The sequence below is a fragment of the Astatotilapia calliptera genome, chromosome 20 (assembly GCF_900246225.1).
Source record: "Astatotilapia calliptera chromosome 20, fAstCal1.2, whole genome shotgun sequence".
NCBI lineage: Eukaryota > Metazoa > Chordata > Actinopteri > Cichliformes > Cichlidae > Astatotilapia > Astatotilapia calliptera.
The window spans coordinates 28316828-28329705 of record NC_039321.1 but is presented as its reverse complement, the minus strand read 5'-3'; the positions used below and the strand labels follow the sequence as shown (position 1 = coordinate 28329705).

The following is a 12878-nucleotide window of genomic DNA, read 5'->3' as shown; positions in this document are numbered from 1 at the left end:
CTCATTAAAAATCTCATTTGAAAACTGCTGAGATCTACAGTAGCATCTACTTTTAGTACATCACCTTTGACATGGAAAAGTGGTTAAGAGCCTTTAAAATGTTTTGTCCTATATTGATGGAAAGAGAAAGTAGGCCGTTTCCACTGATGAGTACAGTAACAACATTGTACTCCTTTGTGTCGTGATAATAGCGGGCCCAGACTAACACAAATCAACAAGTGTGAGATGTTTTGTCTTGTTTACTCACAAATTTTAAGAACATTCATACACAGGCAGTTACTGGGAATAATACTGGCTCAGCTTCAAAACGTGGACGTGACCGTCGCTATCTTTTTGAAAACAAATCCCCAGTGGCTTCCTGTAAAAAAGAAATTGGTCCATGTAACCGTATTCCTGTTTATGCATGTATTTATAAAAAGACTTACCGTAATTGTGATGTTGAACCAAAACAAAAAACTTGGAGTTCTGCAAAATGCGCCATTACTACCATTGGATATCCAATAGGAGTAAGCCAAACAAAAAAGCTTCGGACATATTTCTTTGTTAAGGGACAAATTTAGTTTTAGGGTGAATTTTTAGGGGAATTTTGAACAAAGACACACATTTAAATTCTCTCCTAGGCTGCTAGTGTCATACTAGTAACTAGGATTCATCACGCCATAGGACCTGTTCCCACTGATATTCCAGGCCAGCTCTTGTGCAATTTGTCATACCTCAGCCTTTTCTCCTTGTTTCTTTTCTTTTCCTTTCCTTTCCTTGAGACATTTCCTTGTTTCTGCCTTTTCATTAAGAATAGCTTGTTGGCAGCCACCCTTCCACTGAGATCATTTGTGATGGCGAACAGTTGAGGGATCATCTGCTAACGGTTTGGAGCCCGGTACTGCTCTCGTGTAGGGGGTATAGCTCAGTGGCAGAGCATTTGACTGCAGATCAAGAGGTCTCCGGTTCAAATCCGGATACCCCCTGTAATAGCTCAAGAGGGGGAAAAGAAAAAAATATTGGGGGGAATCCTGGCGAGCTGTTGCTCAAGACATCCTAACTGAAGGGACAGGTGCGTCTCTCGGGTCTTCAAGCTTTTTTTTTTTTTTTTTAAATGTCATATTCCTGACCTACAGAGATTGTTCGTCTGCAGGAAATTCTCTAGTTTTCTCACAATTTTTATGACCACACTGAACACAATTTCAAGATATGACAAGTTTTTGGCTAATAGCTCTTTGGGAATCACCTTGTCGGTGCAAACATAATCTGTGCTATCTTTGACATTTTTCATAGATTCCATTAAAGAAATATGAAATCATTTTATGTGTTTTTGTGACAGGATAGCAATAACATAATGCCTTTAAATGGTTTTTTGTTTTTGTTAAGCCAGCCATTGTTTTTAGACATAGCACTGGTTCACCCTTTGAGTTAGGGGCCTTTTTATGCTTTACTGATTCATAGGTCAGTGTTAAGTGGCTTAACAAGCATTCCTCTGAAAGTGGTCAAGTACAAGGACTGAACTGTAAGTGAGAGAAAAAGCAGCCACGATCCAAAGATAAAACTTTCAAAGACTTTCAGAAATCCTGGAGAACTATTGCTCAAGACCACTTTTAAAAATTACTAGCATGTCTGACTCCGTGTGTAACGGACATTACATGTTGTTATAATTACACAAAATGTGTTCTAGACCACAAATTTTATTTTCCAGTTTATACCTGACTTTTAGGACCTTCAAGCCTGTAGTTATGTTCTTTATCAGTTGGAGCCCCTCCTCATTGTCCTTCTTCTTCTTTGGTGCAACCCTATAAATACAGTGTACCCCTTTGGCCTCTCCCCTTTTCTACAATTACCCTGTGGGAGAGGTTGGTGTCATTTCTTTCCAGACCCTGTACAACACACATATAATGTATATTTAGCCACCCTGATGTTTCTGATTGTGTGTCTTTAGTTCAATTATTGTCATCATTGTGCCTGTTTTTGTTAGATGCTATAAATGTGTAGTATGTGTGTGCCACAAATGTGTTTTAGGCGCCATTAATGCTAGCATGAATATATAATTCTGGCTAGCTTGGGAGTTGTGGTGGGTTGAGCTAACCCTCTCCCCCACTGTTTGTATTTGGTTGTAGGAGCTGGAGCGAGCAAGTTATTTACTTGGAGGTCTTTCTTTCTTTTACCTTTCTTTGTCAGACACAACGCAAAAACACACCGGTCACACGTGGAAGCAAAGTAAAAAACTGAAAAAAATAATACAATATAAAACATAAATGATGTTTGAAAGTAACTCAAACTGAGTGTTTTGAAATAAATATTCTACTGAACAATTGCTCTATGGATGTTGAAATAAGATCAAATTAAATATAAATGCATATCTCCATCTATTCTAGAATTATTGTCATCACTTACCTGTTTAACAAAAACGAACTTATCCTTATTGTCTTTGCTGAGATACCAGGTGACTATGTGTACGATGGACAGCACAGCTCCACTAAGCACAGCAGCTCTCATTCTGACTGGCAACAAGGTATAGATAATGTAGATGAAGAACATTGTCCACCAGATGCCCTCTGATGCACTGTGGGGGGACACGCTGACGATCCCATATACTTGCACTACAATCAGTACCCCGATCACAAGGTAGCTCACAATCCACATGTAATCTTGGTGGAAGCCGTTTCGATTGCACACCACCATCATCGCCAGGAAAACAACCATGGCCACAGACAGTACTGAGATGTAGCCAGGTCTGAGGCTTGACTCCGGTTGGAAACAGTGGAAGGTAAGCATAACAACGCACACCACCACCAGAACTCCCATTAGCATGGTCAGAGAGCTCTGGTTGAGCCTGAAGAAGTACCGCTGATAAAGACGTTCCAGCTTGGTGGACTGAAATTTCTTGGATTGAAAAACCCGCACGACCTGCATACAACAGTCTGCGGCAGTCATTGTCTTGCAGCTACCCTCAGAGAACTGTCCTAATTCCTCCTCTTTCCTACCCTTCAGCTCACCGTCTTCGAAGCCCAGATTCACAGCCTTTAGACCCAGATCTCCACCACCAACCATCCGTTTCGCATAGTGGTCTTCCTGCCAGCCACAGCGCAGGCCAAAATTGTTCCCACTGGTGCCTGCCCCACAGTGGTAATTTTGAGGGGCAGCATTAGGGGTTTCCAAGTCCTCCGGGTCCCTCAGGCAGCTCATGTAACGTGGGTTGCATAGTGACGAGCTGCCCTTCCTTTTTTTGCCATTGCGCTCTCCCCATGCTGTCTTTCGCTGGTCCACTCTGCCTGGAAAGAGGTCTCTGGCCCATGACATCCTACAAAACACAACATACAATTGGTAATGTTTCACATAAAACAGTACTGATCTTGAAGCTTTTAATCTCTTTTAATATAGAGATTTGAGAATCGTCTCACCTGTGTTGGCTTAATTGTGTTTAGCAACACTGCGCTCTTTGGCCAGGCCACTAGTTTACCCCAGCGAGCACACACCATGAGCTCAAATTGGCCAAAAGCATCAGAGGGGCGTCTGCATTTGAGTTGCTTTCTTTTGTAGAAACAGTCAGTGTGTCAACTCTATACACCACCGAGTGCCTTTAAAAACCACCTGTTCTCCTGTAAAAGCAAATGAAAAACCAAACACAAAAAACATGTGATATTGTTAAGCAAACAAAGCATGAGGGAATATCACCTGATTGCATTAACATTAATAGTATGCATTTTTCATATTACACATATGTTTGGTGTTATAGGGCCTATTTATGCCACTGAATGTGCACGTCTTTGTATGGTTTGCCCATTCCACTTCTTTTCTTTCCATGCCTCAGCCAGCCTGGGACCACACTTTCAAATGTTTTTGTTCTGCCTGCAAAATGCTGAACTGTAAAAGCAGAACCTCCTCTAATTCCTGCCTCGTGCAGCAGGTGCCGTTCATAAGTTTTATCCTGAAACCATGACAAAGAATGCAGTCCCATTCCAACCAGCTCTACACTGATTGCCGGCTTCCACAACTGGTATCAAACACCACTTCTTGGTGGCTAGCACTCTGCCATGCTTTGCCACCGAAATCTGCCCCTAACATCTTGAGTGGGCAGGCATGGGTGTGCTCTATTTGACAACAAAGGCCTACTGAGTGGGCACCATCAGAGATCAAGAGCTCTCCAGTCCAGATTAAATTGTCCATGCTTCCCCCATTAGCTTTGATGACTCACTATAGCTGGATTGTAGCAGTACATGTCAAGGACAGCGCTAACCTCTAAACTCTAAGCAAATCTCCCAGGCTGACAGAGCTAAGACTAATGGTGGGAAGAGCAAGCATGAAGTGCACACATGTTTATAATCAACAGCAGCCTCTAACATGAAAGCTGCCAAGCTGAAAACTAAAAGGATAACTATTTAACTATATGTTAAATATAACCCACACTGGTGCAAGCTGGGAAACCATCTCTTCAGTAACTATTATTTAATTAAATTCCTTCCTACTTAATAATAGATTAATAGCTGATCACAACATTTACAAACTGGTAAAGTAATTAGCATGCTGTTTCACGTTGGGTGCATTTTTTTTAATTTTTTTTTTTGGCGTATGACCCACTCTGGCACACTGCAAGCATGTGTCCCTTCACCTTCATTTTTCCTGCAGAAACAACCTTAGTCCTCGACTCATCCTTATACATTTACGACAGGTCAGACTGCGACATGCGGCTCTTATGTAATGCAATCTATGCAGGCATACATCTGCCATAAACCACGAAACGAATCTGTACATTGCACATGTGTACATTGGAATCAGCCGTCCTGCGTGCGTTTAAAAATTAGGACGATGCGTACGAGCAAATATCTGTATTATTGTGCACATTGACACGGAGCAGCAACAGTCCTGCGGTCACCGGCGCTAACATGATTCTGATGTCCGAAAACATGTTTGGCAATTACACGTGTAGGCCCAGGCTGTGTCTGATTAAGGGGCAGTCGGCCGAAGCGCATTACATAACAGGACGCTCTAAGTAGCCACTGAGGCACTGCTCCCAGTGTTCAAATGTAGCCGCTTTAACCACAAATCTCATGGAGACGGCGTTGGACCCGGATAGTCTGGAGTCAGCCGGGAGTGTGTGGGTTGCAGAAGAAAGTGCAGGTTGCCACACATCAGCGCCTCTACTAACTTGTCGTGAGTAAAACATTCCGTTGGGCAACTTCTGCCTTGGCAGCTGATCCTCTGATATCGGATGAATGTGCTATCCAGCTCACAGGACTACTGTACAGTGATAAGGGCTGTAAAAGGGCTACACACCGGGCCTGTTCCCCCAACATAAACGCGTACGTCATTATGTTTGGACTCCAAACAGGTCACTGGGCAAGAGGACGCTGGTGAAACGCTCTGGGCAGAATCGCCAAGTGTCACTCGGCTGATTCGCCTCTTCGCGTTAAATGTCACATTACATAAATAAAGTGATGTCTGCGCCTGTGTACAGTAGTGTACAGTCCCGCTGAATAGTTCAGGCGGCTCAACGCCGCCGCAGTCATCACAGCAAAACACACTCCAGTGCAAGTCAACTGCTCCCAGTCTTTTCCACGGCTCTATCCTTTGACTGCTTTTCAGTGTCGCCGAGCTGTAGCAAATTCACATTGTTGCCCAATACAAAGCTTAAGACATGCAGTGTACTTACCAGTGGACATCCAGTAGGAGTAACCGTAACACTGCAGTGGAGCTTAGCCCTGTCTTCGGTCTTTACGCAGCCGCCGTGACACACTTCGGATGCGGGTCTGTCCTTGTGGAAAGCAAGGGAAAACTGCGAAATTGGCAGGACAGCCTTCTCTCTTCCCAGCCAAAGCTACGACCCTACATTCACAGCGCTCCTCTCTCCCTCTCTCTATCTCTCTCCCTCACACACACACAGTCACACACACACTGACAGTTCCAGTCCAACATTCCCATCCCATTCATGATCGCAGGAGTCCCCCTAGAGGTGACGTGCGTGCGTCTCCACCTGCTCGAGTGTGATCCGCTCTCCTGCCCGTCATTATGTCCATTTGTTCCTTCCTCCTCGTTTACTTCACCCTTGTTGTAACACAGCGTGCAGATTAATAGCAAGCTAGGAGAGAACAAAGAAGCTGTTGTTAAGCATTGCATGCAAATATTGTCAAAACACCACCTAGTGGCGATGATTTATCCACTAAAAACTTCCAAAAGTCTCCCGAAGCGATCATGTTGACCTCTAAACTGTTTTTTATTCAGTTCTTACAATCATCACAGTTGGTCTTATATAAAGTACATCAAAACCATTTATTAAGAAACAACTGACTCGGGCTTAATGGCTGCACAGACCACCAAAAATCACTCAGTGCAAACTGTGTGAACTAGGAGCTCAACAAGTGCTCAATTTGCTGACAGGGACAATGAATATTAAATATTGGGCTTCAGTAAGCACGCAGTATGACTACATTAATGCACACAGTTGTAAGTTAGTTTACTCTGCTTTTACATGGAAGGACTGCTGCATAAATCTATGTTACAGCACCATATTTTACTAATGTGAGCCTAAATATTACTAAAATGGCTTTATATTAGCCAGGGCAACACAAGTGTGGGTGCAGAAGAAACAGAATAGAAAATGGAAAATTGCTTCTTATTTTGTTTGTTTTGGTCTTTGCTTAACTTTAAAATACTCCCGAGGCGTCCAACTGGATTTATGTCTCTAATTTAGGAGACTGGTGACAGTCTTCACTTCTCCTTTAAATGCAATTTCATGATTGCTTTGTGTAGGAAATTTATGTTTTTCAAGTGTCTTGAGACTAGAAATCATCTTTGATCTTTTATGCATTGTTGCACTTCAAAATGCATTAAACCTGTGTAACCCAGATCATTGTTTGAGTATGGGATTTCTGATTATTTGTGGTCACTGAACGCACCACTGTGCCGTGCGCATAGCCACTCTCTAGTCCAGCTACAGAGTTTTTCCTTCCGTTCGTCCGATGAGGCGCATGCTGCTCTCGTGCCCTCTACGAGCTGGAAATTCGGGTACAGTAGACATTTGAGTTGCTGTAAATAGTTTTAAAAACCTTTATATGTGAAGCTAATGATTTAATATGTTGTTAGGAAAAAGTCTTGTAGCGGTTACAAACGTGAAGCGGAGCTGAGTCCGACAGCATTCGCCATTACACGAACTCCTCTGGTGAGTTAGCGTGCAGCTCATGTTCGTATGAAATGTTTTGTGCCTTATTATACTGCAGCGAGGTATCAAATCTACCGCTGTCATGTTGTTAAGAAAGAGGCTAAATATTGCATAACGTGTGTTATTGGCTGACTGTTAGCAAGCTAGCCGTTAAGTGAGCCTAGCTAATGTCCTGAAATGGCGGCCGACACGAGGTCAGTTACAGTGTTATTATGTTATGCCTAAGAGAACAGCATTAATAAGCATTGTTAACTGCATTTATGTTCTGTTATGTTGTATTTTGACAAACCTGTATTATTATAATGGTAAGTCTGTTAAATAAGCCGTTAGTGACATGGACACTGAGTCAGTGGTACTGAGACTTATGAACGTTTCAGTTAATTCTTCTGCACACTTGTGTGTAGGCTGGTTTGTTTGCCCTTTTGGTGCCCTGGATCCTACTGGATGAACTGCCTTGTGGAAGTCCTCATCTGATGACTCTGCCGAACCGTCCTGGCAAATAGATGGTCGTTGCTGCTTGCTGGATGCTATTATTGGATGCTACACCGTTCCAACAGAGCGGTAGGAACAATTCAAAGGGCCCCAACGATGCGCTTTATTTTTCCCTGAGCTCAGGTGATTTTCTTTTGGCCAAAGGACCTTAAAGGATACATATTTGTTTATTTATTTGTTTTATTTTTCTCATGACACTGAGTGGAAAGACACTACAAAAAAAGGGGTTTATTATTTAAAATTGTGTCTAATAAATGTGTTTATGTTAAGTAAGTGTGGTGTCCATTGTGTGCAGGAAGCCTTATTGTTCCTGTGGTGGAGCAGCTACTACCAATCTCCTTTACGAAACTAGCTTCTGACAGGATATAGATATTTGGGATACATTTGATTTCTTGTAACCTATTTTTAGAGAAACTGTGATTCTGGGTTAAACATCGGGGTGAAATTGATGACACCGACACCTAGTGAACTGCCCAAGGTCAACAGTCCTGATTTCCACGCATTAAAGGTTTGGCGTAAGTACAGATTGCGTTACAAGTGGCGAGCCAGCCAGGAGATTGGTGAAAAGTAGCACCTTGACTTTCCAGCTCACAACACCTACCTCTTTTCCTTGACCCTATTGTGTTGGACATGGATCTTTGCAGACGTTTTGATGTAGATGGCCAGTGCTCACTTTTTGTGACTGGCGTTGAAGGGATTTACACAGATGATGACATTGCTAGTGTTTTTTCAGTAAATGGTAAAGTTTCTCGGATAGTTCGAATTCCAGATGAATCAAACCAGCCAGAGGGTAGAGTCCTGATACAATATTTGTCCGATCAAGCCATTTCCAAGATCAACCCCCAGATCTTAGGCGACTTGCCGAGCCCCAAGGATCCTGCTATCGGTTGGTCTGTCAAAACCATTCGAGATGTTGCTCAGGAAGAGGTAGGCAAGGAGTTAGCTCGTAGATATTTAGAAGAACTGAAGGCTGTTGGAGATAGTGGTAAAGCAGGTTTCTTGAGTGTTATTCAGAGTGAGGTCAAAGAAGTTCGACATAACTCTGAGATTCCTGACACACAGCCACACACAGCTCAGGATGGTGACACATCCCTCCATGACATTGTAGCTAGTGATCATGATGAACCTAATCACTACACACAGACCCACAATGCACCTGATAGTGCTGTGGTGAACCCTGTTAATATCGACCGCAGTCTCCTTAACCCACCTCAGATTCAAAAAGTTGTCGTTGAGCACGTTATCAGAAATGACTCAACAGCCCCGTGGTCTACACAAACCAGACTGCGCACCTTTTCTGGCCGTGCTCCTAGGCCCAATGGTGAGGTAGACTATGAAACATGGCGCACACAAGTGGACCTTCTTGTCAGTGATTGCTCTCTTAGTGATGTGCAAAAGGTTAGGAAAATACTTGAAAGTTTGCTAAGTCCAGCAGCCGATGTTGTTAAGTTGCTTGGTGTGAGTTCACCACCCAGGGCTTATGTTAGGCAGCTCGATTCCGCTTTCAGTGTTGTAGAGGACGGAGAAGAGTTATTTGCAACCTTTCTCAGCTCCAACCAGAATAGCGGAGAAAAGCCCTCAGCATATTTGAACAGACTCCATAGCCTCCTTACTCGAGCTATTTCTAGAGGGGGAGTCTCTGTCGAAACTTTGAGCGAACACCTACTCAGACAGTTTATTAGAGGCTGCTGGGACCAGAGTCTCATTATAGCTCTCCAACTAGAAAACAAAAAGAACAGTCCACCAACATTCCCAGATCTACTCCTTATGTTGAGGACCGAGGAAGGTCGTAGATCTGCAAAGCTAGACAGGATGAAAAAACATCTGGGTGCTACAAAAGCAGCTGTACATGCCCACTCCATTTTTGATGTACCCTCCTATGATGATGAGCCCGTTCCAACACAGACTGCAAAGCAGAGCGAAGCATCTAAGCTTGAGAGGAGAATGGATGAGCTTTCAAAGCAGGTAGAGAAACTGAGTCAAAGGTCCAAGAATTCTCCTTTTGACAGTGAGCTTAGTGCAGCGTTAAAACAGAGGCAAGAAGAAACTGTTAAACTTGAAAGCAAAATAGATGAGTTGTCTAAACAACTCAGAGAGCTCACTCAGAACCAAAAATGTCCTAAAGAGAATAATAGTGGCAAAGACTTCCTTACGGCAAGAAATAGCAGTGCCAGGAGACCAGTTAAGGTTCCCTCTATGCCAAAAGCATGGTTCTGCTTTAGATGTGGTGAAGATAACCACATTGCCGCTCGATGCCCAAATGAACCCAACCAGGCACTAGTCCGCCAGAAGAATGCTGAGTTAAAGGAAAAGCAAGGAAGGTTCCAAGCCCAACAGGTTACTGAGCCTTTTGCTTTAAACTTGTAGCGGCTCCTGCTGTGGGACGTCCAGGAGCTGAGACCAGCATTAGTCCCGCCTCAAGTGACCAAAGAATTGATGTTCAGAGCAAAATAAAGACCCAGACAACGGTTCAAGATTTCAGTTCCCAATCCCGCTTGCCACCCGGTCTGATAGGTCCTCGTTGTTCAGCTTCTGTTTTGGTTGAGGGTGTGCAATGCAACTCTATCATGGATAGTGGTTCACAAGTCACTACAATCTCCGAATCATTTCACAAGGATAAGCTGGCACATCTCCCCATTCAGCCCATTCAAGCATTGCTTGAGATTGAGGGTGCAGGTGGACAGCACGTTCCCTACCTTGGTTATGTTGAGACCCGCATCACTTTTCCTCACAACATTACAGGCAAAGAGGAAGAGTTGGTTGTTTTGGCTCTTGTTGTGCCTGAGTGCCATTTTAACAGCAGAATGCCAGTTTTGATTGGTACCAATGCACTGTTAAGACTCCATGATAAGTTATCTGAACGTGACGGTCCAGATTTCCTTCACAGACTGTGTTCCAGAGATGTAGCACTGGTTCTCCAGCACTTGGCTAAACAAATGGATGATTGCCACATACACCCAGTGAGGTTGCACGGGAAAGTACCAGTCACCATCCCTGCCAACCACAAGTGCTGTTTAATGGGCGATGTTAGGCTGAGAAAGAACACTCCTAACGTAAGTTTCGTCCTTGAACCAAATGAACACGACAAGTTACCTGGTGGTTTATTTCTTGAAACTGCTTTGATAGACATCCCTTACAAAGCTAAGAGTAAGGTTCCAGTCGTCTTGCAGAACTTGAGTGGGCATAGTATTGTATTGCAACCAGGAAGTACAGTTGCCCAGGTATGTGTAGCCCAGCACATTTCACCCCTGGTGCCTGTTTCAAATGCTTCTTCTCATGACAAGTTTGATGGAGAGAAGCTTAAGTTTAATCTTGATGAGTCACCCATCTCTGAAGAATGGAAAGAGCGCATCACCACCAAGCTCAAGTCTATTTCAGAAGTGTTTGCGGTTGATGATCTGTCTTATGGTCACACCACTGTGGTAAAACACCACATTCGGCTGAACGATGACACGCCGTTTAAGGAACGGTCGAGGCCCATCCATCCAAGTGACAGAGAAGCTGTCAAGCAACACCTCAAAGAACTGCTTAATGCAGGGGTTATTAGGGAGTCAGAGAGCCCCTACGCATCTCCAATAGTAGTTGTGCGTAAAAAGGATGGTTCAATCAGGTTGTGCGTTGATTACCGCAAGTTGAACGCACGGACCATTAGGGATGCTTATGCCCTCCCAAACATTGAGGAGACCTTCACGGCCCTTAGTGGTGCCAAGTGGTTCTCGGTCATGGACCTCAAATCAGGCTATTATCAGGTTGAGATGGCCGAGGAAGATAAAGCTAAAACTGCTTTTGTCTGTCCTCTTGGGTTTTATGAGTTTAATCGCCTGCCTCAGGGCGTTACAAATGCCCCAAGTACGTTTCAACGACTGATGGAGAAGTGTGTTGGGGATTTGAACTTGAGTGAGGTACTTGTGTTTTTGGATGATCTGATTGTGTTTTCAGACACCCTGGAGGAACATGAGGTGAGACTCATGAGGGTGCTGAACCGGTTGAGGGACTTTGGGTTGAAGCTGTCCCCAGAAAAATGTCATTTCTTTAGGCCCTCGGTGAAGTACCTTGGCCATGTGGTTGATGCCCAAGGAGTTCACACAGATCCTGATAAGATCTCAGCTTTGAAAACATGGCCTCGTCCTACAAACAAGAGAGAGTTAAAATGTTTCCTAGGCTTTGCCGGTTATTACCGGAGATTCATTGATGGATACTCAAAGATCGCAAAGCCTTTAAATAGTCTCACGGCTGGTTACTACTCACCCAAAAAGAGGGGTAAAGTGTATCTTGGAGAACATTTCAAACAACCATCAAACATTAACTTACCTTTTGGAGAGGAGTGGACACCTGAATGTGAAAATGCGTTTAAGACTTTGATTGAGAGACTGACATCGGCACCTGTCCTTGCTTTTGCCAACCCACAGCTACCATATGTCCTGCACACTGATGCCAGTCGTGAAGGCTTGGGTGCAGCGCTCTACCAAGAGCAGGACGGGAAGCTGAGAGCTGTGGCTTATGCAAGCAGAGGACTTTCCAAAAGTGAGAGAAACTATCCCACTCACAAGCTTGAATTTCTAGCTTTGAAGTGGGCAGTTTGTGAGAAGTTTAACAGCTACCTTTATGGCGCTAACTTCACCATTGTGACGGATAACAATCCTCTCACGTATGTACTGACATCTGCAAAGTTAGATGCTGCTGGTCATCGCTGGTTAGCTGCGCTGTCTACTTATCAGTTCACCGTTAAGTACAGGGCCGGTCATGCCAATCGCGATGCAGACGGGCTGTCCCGACGACCACAAGCTCCTCCTTTTGAAGATGAGGATTTCATCAAAGAAAGGAAGAGAGTTGATGACATGAAAAACCGTCTTCTAGAGGTGAGCAACGAGATGAGTCACGAGGTGGTATCTGCCTTATGTCAACGCCATCTTGTGGTGTCAAAGATCGAGCACTGTTCAAATCTAGAACAACCTTTGGCTGTAGAGTCTCTTGCTGTTGATCCCTCAACAGTTGCGGATGTATTTGGAGAAGACACATTACCATCTATGACAAGCTCTGACTGGTATAAAGCTCAGAGGGATGACCCGGTTGTCTCACGTGTCATCACCTTCGTTGAAAGAGCTCAAAAGCCCAGCTTCAGAGAAACAAACCTTGAAGTTCCTGATGTTAGGCTCCTTCTCAAGGAGTGGAGAAGACTCGAAATGAGAGATGGAGTATTGTACAGGAAATGGACAAATAGAGACAACACTGTATGGCAGTT

The 12878-nt window shown here is 43.9% G+C and overlaps 1 protein-coding gene and 1 non-coding gene across 3 annotated transcripts in view; one reads left to right on the top strand and one right to left on the bottom strand.

The window, feature by feature from the left end:
• Positions 1-12878, bottom strand: part of LOC113013582 (adenylate cyclase type 6) — a 47272-nt gene that overhangs the window by 25525 nt on the left and 8869 nt on the right. The window contains exons 2-4 of one of the 2 annotated variants that reach the window (XM_026154597.1): positions 5639-6064; positions 3390-3587; positions 2383-3289 (exon numbers count right to left, since the gene is read on the bottom strand). In XM_026154597.1, the coding sequence (XP_026010382.1) occupies positions 2383-3288 (906 nt within the window). In that variant the 5' untranslated portion in view covers position 3289; positions 3390-3587; positions 5639-6064. Of the gene's footprint in view, positions 1-2382; positions 3290-3389; positions 3588-5638; positions 6065-12878 lie in introns of those variants that run through there. The other variant, XR_003270842.1, reaches the window with a different exon arrangement.
• trnac-gca (transfer RNA cysteine (anticodon GCA)) lies at positions 894-965 on the top strand. Its single transcript has one exon. It is a non-coding gene; the product is annotated as a tRNA-Cys (tRNA).